Source organism: Brienomyrus brachyistius, chromosome 18, assembly GCF_023856365.1.
Source record: "Brienomyrus brachyistius isolate T26 chromosome 18, BBRACH_0.4, whole genome shotgun sequence".
NCBI classification, from domain to species: Eukaryota; Metazoa; Chordata; class Actinopteri; order Osteoglossiformes; family Mormyridae; genus Brienomyrus; species Brienomyrus brachyistius.
This window is the reverse complement of record NC_064550.1, coordinates 11902198-11916643: the sequence shown is the minus strand read 5'-3', so window position 1 is coordinate 11916643 and position 14446 is coordinate 11902198. Positions and strand designations below refer to the sequence as shown.

Below are 14446 nucleotides of genomic sequence, written 5' to 3'. Positions count from 1 at the left end.
TGTTTTTTCTTGTGTAATCTTGGAACCAGACTTTTTTCAAATCTGGCAACCTGCATATTTTGAGAATAAGCTAAATGCAAGGCCATGAAAGCTCATCCTTTGATCGTTTAATGCTTTCACTCTTTTGCCAAGTCTAGGCTGGTGAGGCTGACACATTATATCCCAAGTAAATTTTACACAGAAATACACAAATTTCATGCATTTGAATGAACGGATGACTCCATTAACTCGAAGAATGTTACTCTGTGGTGGGATTGGAGGGGACGTGGGAGTTGTTGGTGCAGGTAAAACGTCTTGAGGGGCTGCGCTCACATTATTTAGGGGATAATAGCTGTACTGTTGAGGATGAAAGGGACACTGCGACTCATCACAGACACCTATTGTATTACGCTCACATGCCTGCACCCACCAGCACACTGCAGAATATTGTCACCTTTGACCTGCTGTCCTGTTAAACTTGTTCTCCTTCCTTTTTCTATTTTCAGGACTGAGGACTTCTTTAGGCCACAAATGTTATACGTTATAAAGCTCCCCATTATGAAAATGGGCTCAAGGCAGACTGGTCTTTAATAATGTGATGTACACTGCCCAATATTTTTGTATGTTGATTTTGTGTCTGGTCCTGACTTGCCAGCTTAACCAGATCATGAAAAAGGGATTTTTGCTGCCACCTAGTGGTCATCTATTTAAACAGCAGAACATGACAAGTGATTATTTTTTTATTTAATAAAAGCTATTTTTCTTCTGTTTTACACTTTTCAGAAAAAATAAATGCAGTGAATGTATTACTAATTGAAACATGAGGCACCCCTGGAATGTCATTAGGCCTATAAATGCGTGTCTATTGACTTAAGTCATGAATTTTTATTTTAATAATAATATTATTATTATTATTATTATTATTATTATACATGCTTGTTTGCCATCGCCCCCTCCAGTAAAGACTCAGCCCTCCATCCATCTCTAACTATGTCCCTGGGGCACACAATGAAATGAAGTGGATAGCTTAGTTCCCGCTTGCTTTCATCCAGTCGCGAAGATGCTGAATCTGGGCAGACACACTGCTCCGGGCAGTGCCTCCGGGGGCGCTGTACTGTTCCACACTGCTGGTGTAGTCCCACACCACAGATACGTCGCTGTCAAACAAGGGGCTGCACATACAGAAAAGACTGGCTACCGGGATAGTGAGGAAGCAGGCATGCAACAATACACACTCACAAGCGAGAATAGTTCATGCATATAGAAGACTGATTCTTGGGAGTGAATCTTCCATCGATGAATGGTGATCACTCATCGCTCTCACCTGACTGTACGGAGGTCTTCCAGAGTCAGCTGGTTGACGGGAATATTCTTGGACTCGGCCAGGGAAACTGCTTTCCCAGAGCAGCCATGAGCATCTCTGAATGGCACCTACAGTATATGACAAGAGGCAGAAAAATAAATGAGACAGTACAGGCACCGGGGACAAGACAAAGATAGGCTGCACTCACCCCTTTTCTGACAAGGTAGTAGGCCAGGTCAGTGGCCAGCATATCAGGACTCAAAGCTGCCTCCATTACTCTGGGATTAATCTGCGAGGGATAGCAAGACACCTTCACTGCTGCTGTGAGACACATTTCTTTTGTCACCTCTGGCATCAGTATTTCATTGTAAGAGACGCAACAATCAAGACACATGCTGAAGTGTCTTTGGCATGGATGCTGTCACTCACTGTCAGTGTGGAAATGACCCCCCTGGCCACCTGGAAGACGTCATGCAGCGTATCATAGCAATCAAACATTGCCTCTTTATCCTCCTGGAGTCGGTCAGAGGAAGATAATGACTGCTTTGTCATTCGGGCGGAACTCGGATGTGTTAAATAAGAGTCAGCTTGGACATGTGCCTTACCTGCAGGTCTTTGTTATATGTGCTGGGGAGTCCTTTCAGGGTCATCAGAAATCCAGCACACTAGGGCAAAGATGGGAGGAAGATGCTGCAAAAGAGCTCAGGATAACAAAATATGTCTTAATCTGCTTACTTTAACTATGAGTTGCTCACCCGACCAAACACTCGTCCAGCTTTGCTGCGTATCAGTTCCAGGCTGTCTGCGTTCTTCTTCTGGGGCATTAGGCTGCTGCCGGTGCTGCACAGTCCAAAACATAGCCATTACTGTCACCGTCAAGATGACAGGGATGCTCTCAGTGTCCAAAACATCTCACTATTACTACCATCGCGGTAAAATTACTATGCAGTAGATGGACAAACTGATGCTTCATGAACCATTTGTTGTATTTTTGACCCTACTAGATGGCGCTCTCTGCTCAAGAGAGGGTACGAAGCATGTCCAAAGCAATCCAAGAGCACCATCTAGTGTAGTCAGAAAATACAGCAAATGGTTCATTAAACATTGCTTTGTCCATCACTACTATACAGTAATCTCCCTGTATCTGTTGGTGATCCAAAACCTACTGCATGTAGCTGAAACCATGGATAATACTGAACCATCTGCAGATTCCATATATATGTCTTTTTCATGTATTTACGGGAGGTAATTTATAAATTACACATAGTAAGATATTACTAACATACAGTAATAATAAAATACATTTTACGTTATTATGCAGTAAAATTACTCTCAAATGAATGGGATTCCGACATATTTGCTTAATTCGCAAGGGATAGTTGAGCAATGAAATAATGTCATGTATCAAATGATGATGGAGTAATAAAAATCATGCTTAATATACTGATCAAGGACAAAGGAACATACTGTTAGACATGCTACAGTTTTTTTCAGAATGCAGTAAACCGCAAATAACTGAAACCGTGGATACAGGCGGCTACTGTGCTCTTTGACAAACGGTTTTTACTGTCAACATCATGGTGATTTCAGTCACCACACTCTCCATCACGGTGGTATCAGTCACCACACTCTCAGTCATTTTGGTATCAGTCACCACACTCTCCATCACAGTGGTATCAGTCACCACACTCTCCATCACGGTGGTATCAGTCACCACACTCTCAGTCATTTTTGGTATCAGTCACCAAACTCTCCATCACGGTGGTATCAGTCACCACACTCTCCTTCAGTGTAACATTACCATGCTTTTCAGCAGGAGGTCAGCATTCACCATTCTCCTCCAAATGCTGTGAGTACCCTCACCTGTAGGCATCAGAGAGGCTGACGAAGGAAAATTCCTTTGTGGTGTACAAAATGAGATCCTCGGACATCTTGCTCAAGTGTGTCAGACACAGAGAGGCCCAGAACAGAAATTCAGCTGTAGAGAAGGGCATACATACTTTATATAATGGAGTTTTATACACAAATACACAAAAATTAATACAAACTGATGTATTTTATATGTTGCAACTTATTATTTGTAAAATTCATGCTAATGCAGAAGGCAAACATAAGGGTATGTATCATTATTTGTGAATTAAAAATAGTCATCATGTGATGTGACTAGGAGAATCTTCCATTATCATTTGTATGAAAATATATGATATATGCATGCTGTAAGTTTCCAGTATTTTTTTCTGAACACCATGAAGCCTTAATTGTTTGGTCTACATGCAGGTGTGCAGTCACCATGCGGCCCTAATTGTTTGGTCTACATGCAGCTGTGCAGTCACCATGCAGCCCTAACTATATGGCCTACATGTTTACCTTTTAAACAACATTTGTACACCACATTTACAGTAAAGGTCTCCAATTCCCTTCCCAGGCTGTAATCCTTAGTTTCTTATGGATTCTGAAAATTATAAAAATACAGGGTCTACTCCAATTGTACATTTTTACAACACACATCTAAGTGAAGTACTATGCAAATTAGCTGACTCACCCACAAAATCTCTCTGTCCAATAGCATCCATGCTGTTTATACTGACATCGTCAAAGGACAGCTCTGTAGAAGGAAAGACCGACCAGTAGAGGGTGCCTACTGACTGCAGTGACAATGACAACTACAACAACCGGTTTGCTTTGTGAACCACTTGCGCAGGAGGATCCTACGTGGCTGTGTGATGGGAGCCTACCTTTACGGAGAAGCTCCCGGTCAATCTTAAATGGGTTGCCAGCAATGGCACCACTGAAACACAAAATGTGAAGCCAAAATAAATGATCTGGGTGTCACAAAGCACCACAAGAAATTTGCCCAGACATTTCCTATAAACATTTACCACTCATAGCACAGTCAATCATTAATAATTGTTAAACACTATTTAATCGATTCCACGGTAGGAGGAAAGCAAAACTCTGGAAACAGAAAACAGACTGCACATGCTTTTTTGTAAATTTTTTTTTTTTAGTTGTCTTATTGCTTGATTAATGTTACTCGTTTATATTAGAATAACCAGATATTTTACTAAACTCAATCAGGTTTAATATGTCACAAATCTGAGTCCTTCGTTGCAATGCCACCAACAGCCCAGCTACCTTCCTAAGGGTAAGATGTTCACCCGTCTTCGAATCTCCACCAGGTGATCCGTGTCTCTGCTGAGGGCAACTGCATGGCTGCGGGGGGGGGGGGGGGGGCGGGGGGGGGGGGAATGGATTTATATAATCAACTCAACATGAACCTGCCTAATAGAAAACAAAGCAGAGTCTCTCAGGCATAGCAGACACAGGACCAACACCAGCACACTGTCAGAAGTAAGGGAAGAAAGGTACCTACAGCTAGGGTACAACTGCCAGACCCTACAGGGTACAGCCCCAGTGATAAGTAATTATACCCTCACAGTTACTTTTGTCTAACAGTGCAGTAGAAACATCACTGGATGCAAACAGTTGCTATTGTCTGATTATTAAACGTGGGAAAAGCTTGTTGGGGTAACACACAGGGTCTCTGGTCAGTCAGGCTGTGAGCCGTAACAGTGACGCTAGCAGCCAACCTGAGAATCCAGTGGCTCCACCTGATTGGTTGGGCCCTCTGCATGTGGGTATAACCAGGAAACAGGACGTCGATCTCTCTGTGGGCCAAGAGATTTGTTGATTGAATGGAGCCAGTCAAATTTGATTTTAGAAAAAGTATTTTACTGGGAAATCTTAATAATACCACCACAGAGCTATGAAGGCTTTTTCCACTGACTTTTCTCACTGGTAGAGATGTATATATATACTCTATACAGACAAAAGTATTGCGGCACCAACTTGCCCAACATCTCACTCTGAATCAAAGGGTATTAATATAAAGCTGACTAACCCTTCGTTGTTATACAGTTCTGGGAAGGCTTCACATCAGACGTCAGAACATTGTTTCTGGGCACAGCTACCACTTTGCAGCTTAACTCGCTCCCAGATATTTTCACATCACAATTACTTCACCAGGGCAGCTCTAGCAGGACGGAGAGGCGGAGTCCTGACTTGCTGGAAAGGCGTCTGCTGTTACCCCATTACAGTACTAGGCTGACTAACCTCTTCAATCCAACCACCTGTTCTGCTGCCATTGTTTGATGGCTCTTTCGTGATCAGTGACCATTGTTGACACACCACAGCACACAACCAGTGTGTCCTCTGCATTTAACCCGTATGTGACATAGCAGGGGGCAGCACCTTCCCTAACCCCAAAAGAACCTCAAGCTCTCCGCGTTCGTAGAACCCTGGTCTCCCACGTGACTGACAAGGACACTCACCACTATACTAACGAGGAGCTAACAGGTCATATGAGTTAAACACCTGCATGTTAGCAACGGGTGTGGTTTATGTGGGCAGTAATTACTCTGGGTATCCCAATATTTTTCTACAGTGTATTTCTGCATATTATGTCTCTTACGCTGCAGCCCGCTCCAACATGGTGCTAATGAGCTGCATGATGTCACCCTTCAGAGTTGAGATGGCATCACGCAGCCAAATCCTCATGTCAGTCACCACCTGCCAAGCCAATCAGAATGCGGGGCTGGAATTACCACACGGGAGACAAGAACAGACATCGGAACAGACCACTGGGTCTGCCCAGTGTCATTTTCAGTCATATTCCACGGGAGGTGTTTATGTGACGACCGGCACAGCAGGCGACCAGACCTGATCATTCCTGCTTCGGCCAGTGTGGAGCTTCCCAGCCGTGTCTCCTATCAGCTCCTAACAATCAGGACAGGAAACGGACGTTAAACGGTTAACTTAGGAATGGCTATATTGAGGAAATCCCAAAAGCAAAAGTGGAAGAATACAGTGGACCCTTCTGCGTCGCGACTTTGCCTATCACGGTTTTCAGACAGCACAGGGTCAGCATGAGAAACTAAACAGGAATTTTGGGGGGAATTTTGCAAAAGCTGCAGACGGCATGACGTGGCCGTAAGATACCGTACAAAAACATAATGACTCACAAATACGTAAAATATATGTACAGTCCTGGATTGGGGAACCCCAGCCATGTTTCTGACAGCTTCTCATGTCATATCTAACCAGAGGGACAGGACAGGCAGCGGCTGGCAGTTGCCCGGGGGGCCCTTGAGCTGTGCTGATTACATAGTACATTGCAACAATAAATCTGCTTTATTTGTGTATTTTGTTTTTCGCAGTAAAGTGAAAAGAAAGTAATTGTGTTTATTAAACTCGCTTTGTTGATATCTTTGATTTAGACTTCGTGCTAAAATACTGGCCATAAATTTTAGCCTGCTTGCTGCTAAAGGCCCCCAGTCTCCCAGGAATCGCTTCTATATCTGGCAGTATTATCGATATCTCGCTTTTCTCATACCAAAAAAATTTCACAGGGCTTTTCCAGATGGAGGGGGCCGAACCCCTGTGAAGCGGAAGGGTCGACTGTATACCGAAGCTGTTCTGCTCAGACGTTCTTGAGGACACGGTTCCATTAGGACGTCGGCATGAAAAAAGTTCCCCGGTAGTGACCCTAACCTTCAGCCTTCTCTCATTGGCTGTGTGAATGTCCTCGTCAAAGGGCTGGATCGCGAAGGTTCCTGCTGCCCACTCGCCAGAAATCTGCAGGCAAACAGAAAGACAATAAGATCAACAAATACATTGAGTATTATTTGCACAACAGCCCAAAGATGGAGTAGCATGGCAGACACTGTTTGATTTACGCTTAACAGGTAGCATAGCCAGTAGCTCACGGGGAAGCTGCATCAGCTCACATCTCCAGGACTGAGAGCATGGAATCCTGCGTCCACTTTTCATTCAGGTTTGCATGCTCTCTCTACGTCAAATGAGCTTCTCCAGGAACGCCAGTTTGCTTGCCCAAAGACTCAGTGAGGATAACTGGAATCCCCAAATTGCCTATATTGTGTGTACCAGTGTGATGTCTGTGTACGACCACCAACCTTTTTGAAATTGAGAGCTACTTCACAGGTACTGAGCCATACGAAGGGCTACCAGTTTGAAACACCCTCTAAACCTATATAAACGTCATGTATAATAAATATGCTTTAAATGCTTTTTTTGTTTTTTTAGATATTGTCATTTTCAAATCCATATAAATGCAAATGTGATTAAAGAAGAATGGCAACAGGATCAAATTAAATTTTAGATGCTGTTCACTGGTGAGTCGTGCTATTTTTAGAACAGGTCCGCGGGCGACTCAGGTGGTCCTCGGGGGCATCCTGGTGCCCGCGGGCACCATGTTGGTGACTCCTGCCAAAGCCTATGTTACTGGGGGTGCAGAGGGTGTGCCCCCTACTGGTCAGATGAAAATACTATTTGAACATACTAAACTTAACACCAGAGATGTTCAGTGGTACAGTGGTTAGCACAGTTGCCTCTCACTACTGGGACATGGGTTCAAGTCTCTACCAGAGTTCTGTGTGTGTGGTATTTGTGTGTTCTCCCGGGGTCGTCGTTGGGTTTCTTTTGGTTTCCCTGACCCAAAAACATGCTGAGGTAGATTGGAATTACCAACTTGCCTTTAGGTGTGGGTGTGCCCTGCAGTGGGCTGGTGCCCCATATTCCCAGCCTTATGCCTGTAGCCTCTGGGATGGGCTCCAGACCACAAATAGGATATTCAGTTTCAGAAAATGGATGGAAATTCAACGACATAACATTATATTGCAAAATTTTATTTGAGAATGTGTCTTGTGTTAGTCATATCAACGTGTAATCATTTACTGTAAATGCACTCAGTACATTTACATGGCACTGGCTGGGATGATATACTTTATTGATCCGTGGGTGAAATACTTTAATGAAAAGATGGAGAGATGGAGGCAGTGCAGCTGCATATGCAAAAAATAGGTGTAGTTCTGTAACTGCTTTGGCCCATTTGGCTGATACTGATAAAAGCGTATAGGTTTACTGACTCTCACGCACCCGTCGAGATACTCATGCTTTCAGACTCTCATGTGCACTTAAAAAATCTTACAGCAAATCTATATTATTCCATTACAAACCTAAAATGAACTACGTCAAAAGCGTTGGGGTAGTTTGCAAACCCTACAGACTATTTACAAGGTAAAGTAAGGTAACTGCTACATACATATAAATGCGTGTGCAGACTTGCCTCGAATTGAACATCTCAGTTAACCGAAGTTGGCAACCCTGCCCTTACATTTAATGTTTGCTGGTACAGTGTTTTGCTGAAGAATAAATTTACACCACGTGCTTCTAACACACCTGTAACCAAGCAATCTAGTTAAAATGACCCCCCCCCCCCCACACACACACACACACACACACACACACACACACATTTTTCACAAAATGACTCTGTACCTAGAAAAACCGCAAAGCAGCCAATAGACAAACAGGCACATCAACATGGAAACCAAACCCGGTAGAGCGTCTCGGGCGACGCCCACTGTTCAAGGTGCTGTGATCATGAGAAGGGTTACTCTGCTGCTCATTTTCTTTGTTTTTGAGTTATTTTTTGGTTATGATTTAGCGCTGAATGTCCCGGTTTATTGAGGCAACATGTGTATTCGTTATAATAAACAGCATTTACTACCAGCAGAAATCTGTAGTTAATTTTAGAACCGACATATGCTATGAAGCTCTTCCGAGCGATCACCTTGTCCAAGCCCTGCGCTATCTTCTCCATCTCCTCTTGACTGACCAGTCCGGCTTTCTGCAGTGCCTTCACGTAGCCCTTGCTGCCTCGGATATCTGCGTCCCACATGCGCTTGTCGTAACTGATGGAGGCGTTGAACTTTTCCATGATCGGGTCAGTGCTCCCAGCAAATCTCCCGCCCCACAGCTTGTTTCCCTGTTTGTGTTATAATCCCAAACCGCAACGTTATCCACATACACAACAGATTAAATAACAGTGAGCAATACGGAATCTGACTCCATGTGAATATTTCGGATACTTAACTAGAAGGCAAATCGCGCGCACCAAGTAAAGATAAAGTGACGTTACCTCCTGTCCTGTCATATTGTGCGGGGATCCGATCGCAGGCTTTGGATATGCCCTTGAAACTATCTCCAGACTCTGCTGGATCTCTGAGCAACTCAAAAGCTTCAAAGCGTAAATTAAATTTTACCGAAGTGTAGATCTTTATACCTCTATGCCTTTGATTTTAGTTACAAAATTGCTGATGCATGTCGTGCAACAAAATGTGATATCTTCCTGGAATCCTCAGTAAAGGTTTCCAACAGGTAGGTTATGTATGAAACGCCCGCCCCCTCCTAAACTTTAAACCACGATTCATAGCGAATCAGACTCAAAGGTGCTGCCGAGTAATACAGACAATGACCATAAAAGAGCTGTCACCTGAATGCCATCCAGTGATATGATCTGCATAGTTCTGGTCCGTTAAAATAGAATAGGCCTACCGCCTCACATGCAAGCCCAGTCATGTACCTTAACCAAGCGGTTGTATTTATTTTCTTAAGTTTCTCTCATCTTATCTGATTATACAGAACAGAAATGTTCACTGGCATCCTGAACAATACTCCAAACAGAATGTCCTGTAATGTTCTGTGTTTTCTGTCACGCAGGTATTTAGACGTGTTTAATTACCCTTTCTGGTAAAGTGTCTGTTCACAGGGAAATAAAATATATTTTCCAGTAGGTGAACATTGCAAAAATCAATCTTTGTTTTGCAGGAAACCCTTTGCCCTGGCTTGCTAAGAAGATTTTGGTGAGGGTGCAGACATGAGAGTGTACCTCATTTCTGTGGTCTGTTCTATCGCGGGGCTCAGTGGGCTCAGTGTCTGTGTCCACGGTCAGGAGGTTGCCGATTTAGGCCTGGCCTTGGCCTGTCTGCAAGGCCCTTAACCCCCAGCTCCCTGGGCGCTGCTATGGGGCTTCTTGTCCAGAAAACAGAAGGCCCTGATTTCTCCTACAAAGCAAGGTTTTCCACTTGAAATCTGCTATAAATTCATCAGATGTTTGTGTAAAAGCAAATGCCCGCAAAGCACTCTGCAGCAATTTATCAGCGGGAAATTAAATAAGAAAAAGGTGTCAATATGTGGGGAAAAATTTTACTGATTCATTTCAGTGCCATTACAGTGAAACGTAATATTCTTTACAGACAATTTGTTATGAAGGTTGTATGGGGCCTTGGTGTTTCCTAAACAGGAATCAGCTTCTGGTGTATAAGTAGAGAGTATCTGAAACATGTAAATAGTGGTAAATAACACTCCCTCACCATATCCGGGCTGCCAGGCCTGCACCTCCCCCGCAGTGGCCAGGTGCTGTTTTCTTATGCTGTACTGTATCTGTGTACCAGAGCTGAATAATCCACCACACATTCGCAACAGCTCTGCCCCTCCCTGCCACTAAGCCTCATCCCCTAATCTGTCTATCTGCACTATCAAGCTGTGTAGCTTAGAAGACGACCCACCCAAATCACAACACGGCGGCCATTTTTATCTGTGTAGACTGGGCTTTCATTTGGCTTCTGTCTCATGCGACTGTGCTCGACAGAAAACGACAAGAGAACTATGTGTCCCTCCCCTCCTCTGGGAGTTGCTCGATCCAGAGTTGCCTTTCTTTTGTATTCCCTCCCCCTGGGGAGCCTTGATCCGCTTTGGCCCAAGCACCCCTGGATGCCCTTAGCTACAGTGTCCTGAGGAAGTTTTGCTGTTATGTGATGCCAATTTCCATACTTCTGCTGGCAAATGTAATGATGGAATTTACCCATAATGCAGTACAGTGCAGAAATCATAGGTAGTCAAAGAATATGATGCTTAAATGCATATTGGTGTCAAACTATGATATTATGTCTGTCAAAGTGCGTTAGCTTAGCCATTTCAAAACCTTGCTGTTTATTACGTCTGCATTGTACATACTGCTTTAAACTATAGTTATTTAGTATTGGATTTGGTGACTTTTTAAAAAATACTTTATCTTATTTGTTCTATTTTTATTTAAATTATTGTGTTTTATAACATTGTGTAGTAAAGTTGCAAACTTAATCTTGTTACAGTGTGCATTGGCACCTGTACATGTGCAATGATTATGAAGATATTCATTCATTCAAATTAGACGAACAAACAGGAAATCCCCATGCACTGTAACTGTCTGTCTAACCCTGTTTTTAAAGAAAAGACCAGCAAATCCCCTGGGGTCTGGTGCTAAAATTGATATCTCTAGAGCTCTTGTCATATCATTTCTGCTCCCGCAAACTCTTACTGCTACACTAAGATCTCTGTACCCCAGTTTCTGCACTGAATGTACTACAGCGCATATCCATCACATACTAAACTGTTCCAGAAAGGAGCTCTGCAGCCATAAGCAGCCCCAGGGCTACACTGTGTATTCCTTGCTGCAGCAGATTTTAAGTGTTCTTCTACACCAAATAATGCGTGGATTGTTTTTTGGGAAAATTTAGGCACTGAAGCGTCTGCCTCGTTTTCATGGTCGTCAGCATTTTATTTTCCTTTTAATAAAATGGATTCATGTTAGTAGTTATATCACCAAACTGCTCCTGCCTGCAGCTCTGCCTCTGATGACCCCAAGTCGCAAAGCTTTTTTCAGAGACTCTCAGTGGCTCCTTTAAGCTCGTAATGTTTTAACCAATAAGGTGAGTCAACTGTCAGTCACCATCTAATGGAGCTAAACAAGGACGTCTCCTTTAATAAAGCTCTTTGGCGGGTTGATGTCATAGGTTGCGCACTGCGTTAATAATTCCCTCTTATAGCTGGTTAATGTAATTCCACCGACAGGAGATTTCATCTGGGAGCTCTATTGGTGCCTGTTTCAGTATATTGGCAGCTTTACTGGTTTCCAGTCAACAGTAGTCTGAGATAAAGTATGATTCAAGAGTTCACTACTGCACTTCAGTTTATTTTATCTATCTATCTATCTATCTATCTATCTATCTATCTATCTATCTATCTATCTATCTATCTATCTATCTATCTATCTATCTATCTATCATCTGTCTGTCTGTCTGTCTGTCTGTCTGTCTATTCATTCATGTGCTACATTGCCCTGTGGTCCTGGGGAACGAAATTTCATAAGACCCTACTGCCGTATATAGATGATATCACAGTAAAATTTACTTGGCTATCTAATCCATCTATTTAACCTATCTATCTTTTATTCTATTTTGATGCGGAATGCATAGAGTTTTATTATTTTCCTATAATGGAAATGAAGATATTAGAATGTATTATTTTATAATGCTATCAATGCTGAAGGGGACTACAGCGTAATGTGAAATAGAACAAACCCAGTACCATTGACATGGACTTCTCCTCAAACGGACATTCCTCAGATGCGTGTACAGTGTCAATTTGTGCTCCAGCCTTGTGCGTTTTTTTCCTCTCTGTTTAATAGTAGGTCATAGTCAGCGAAGCATGTGAGCCGCTGACTGAATGCTAAGCCTCCGGTGTGGAACGTTGTAGTGTTGTGTGTCTGTAATCCTCACCCTCATACTTGTGTACAGCTGCCGCTCTCAGCAGTGCTACCAACTGACACTAATGACTTACGGTGCCTGTTTTCTGCCGAGTGTTGGGCTTCTCATACCCTCAATATTTACATCGATAGTGCTGTCTCAGCCGGCCGTTTATGTCCTGACTGTTCTTGATTTTTCAAGACAGGATGAAAAATGGTCAGGCAAGCCATAACGTAGTCTAACCGCGATTCCCTTTGCACGCCCTCTTGGGAAATCCAACTGCCTGGCCCGACATCTGGCCAAGTCCGCTTCCATGGAAACGCAGTCCGGACTGCCAAAGTCAGGCAATAGCAAACTTGTTTGTTACTGAGTGCTGTGAAAGAATGCCTTTATTTCTGGTTTTCCGTCACGTAACGTTCACCGGGACACACAGAAACAGAAGTCTATCTATCTGGTGCCTGGTGAGGAATTTTTAATTCACCGGGAGACATGTAAATTTTTTCTTTTGGTTCTGTGCAGGAAGGTCTTCAAATCCCAGAAGGGAGGAGGTAATGCAGAACTAAGGCACTCAAATTATACATGCAATTAGGAAATTATAAATAGTTCCTTGTCAGTGAGATAATCATAGTAACAGGTGTCTTTGTCATATGAAGATAATAGAGGAGGAGAGGACTGAACAAATCCATTTAATGCTATGTATGTTGTGGAGGAAATATCTGCATTGTGTACTATATGATTACAACTGCAAGGGTTCAAGGGTTAATTCTTATAATAAATGTTTATAGATACCAGTAAATAGTGTAACTTGAAATGTCACCGTGCCCTCTTTCATTCTTGTTCTGTATTCAGTACATCTAAGAGAAGACATTAGCGTGACAGTAGCGAACATATCAATGTCCTTACCAATTTACTGAATTTGAGAAAACAAAAGTATGACCCCGACGTGATTTGAACACGCAACCTTCTGATCTGGAGTCAGACGCGCTACCGTTGCGCCACGAGGTCTTCCGTTATTTGGAACGGCCAGGGTATCCCTAAAGTAATAGCTATAAAGCAAACTACTACTTAATTATATAATTGAATTAGTGTTCTGAGACTATGGGAAACAACAAATAATTAATCGCGTGGTTTATTATAATTAATTATAAATTAGAGCGTATCATTACAAAGTAATCCCACGATTTGAACGTTTTTAACGTAACAATAATTATGCCTGAAATATAGAGAACTGAAACGGTATAATTCAAAACGGTCTTTTCCAAATAAATGCCAGGAATAGCATTTCTCTGGGAACAAAAACTTGCAACTCCTATTCAGGATTTTTTAAGTCTAGGAATTGCTCGATGAATATTACTTTGATTACAGGCTAACGGTAATAGAAAATTAAATTAATCCCTTCAAAAATACATACGCCAATAGTAAAATGGCTAACTAAATCTATATTCCACTTTTGAGAAAGCTTCCATTAGCTTTCCCTGGTGGTCTAGTGGTTAGGATTCGGCGCTCTCACCGCCGCGGCCCGGGTTCGATTCCCGGTCAGGGAATGAAAGCTTTTCACGAGTTTTGGTATTTATTATGAAGTCCAAGCCACGCCGAATTTATATCACGTTTCGTATTAAACCGCGGCTGTTAGCAAACAAAATCCAAATGAGAAAATGTCCTAGTGATTTCCCTGTGCTACAAATCCTAACATTACGACAAACGAATTGCATGAAATACAACGAACGAGCTAAATGAC

General features: G+C 42.7%; 1 protein-coding gene and 2 non-coding genes across 4 annotated transcripts; 1 reads left to right on the top strand and 2 right to left on the bottom strand.

Annotated features, from left to right (window-relative positions):
* Positions 1 to 703: 703 nt before the first annotated feature.
* asl (argininosuccinate lyase) lies at positions 704 to 9541 on the bottom strand. Of its 2 annotated transcripts, XM_048983225.1 has the most exons (16): positions 9282 to 9540; positions 8934 to 9128; positions 6833 to 6916; positions 6002 to 6058; positions 5754 to 5851; positions 4873 to 4950; positions 4418 to 4495; positions 4018 to 4070; positions 3825 to 3887; positions 3146 to 3260; positions 2038 to 2122; positions 1888 to 1947; positions 1712 to 1795; positions 1491 to 1571; positions 1304 to 1410; positions 704 to 1151 (listed from the first exon to the last, which is right to left on the bottom strand). In XM_048983225.1, the coding sequence occupies exons 1-16, from the start codon at positions 9294 to 9296 to the stop codon at positions 1007 to 1009; spliced, it is 1398 nt and encodes a 465-aa protein (XP_048839182.1). In that variant the 5' UTR covers positions 9297 to 9540; the 3' UTR covers positions 704 to 1006. The 2 variants fall into 2 exon arrangements, with proteins under 2 accessions (XP_048839182.1, XP_048839183.1); XM_048983226.1 differs by lacking the exon at positions 4873 to 4950 and having other exon boundaries at positions 9282 to 9541.
* Positions 9542 to 13641: 4100 nt separating this feature from the next.
* trnaw-cca (transfer RNA tryptophan (anticodon CCA)) lies at positions 13642 to 13713 on the bottom strand. Its single transcript has one exon. It is a non-coding gene; the product is annotated as a tRNA-Trp (tRNA).
* A 467-nt stretch (positions 13714 to 14180) lies between these two features.
* On the top strand, positions 14181 to 14252 carry trnae-cuc (transfer RNA glutamic acid (anticodon CUC)). Its single transcript has one exon. It is a non-coding gene; the product is annotated as a tRNA-Glu (tRNA).
* The last annotated feature ends 194 nt before the right edge of the window (positions 14253 to 14446 follow it).

Excerpts from the sequence above, each read along its gene's own strand:
- asl (XM_048983225.1), bottom strand. Across the intron at positions 6,917-8,933 it reads TAGCGCAGGGCTTGGACAAG|ATTTCTGGCGAGTGGGCAGC; the intron begins GTGATCGCTCGG and ends GTTTGCCTGCAG. Across the intron at positions 1,572-1,711 it reads GGGTCATTTCCACACTGACA|ATTAATCCCAGAGTAATGGA; the intron begins GTGAGTGACAGC and ends TATCCCTCGCAG.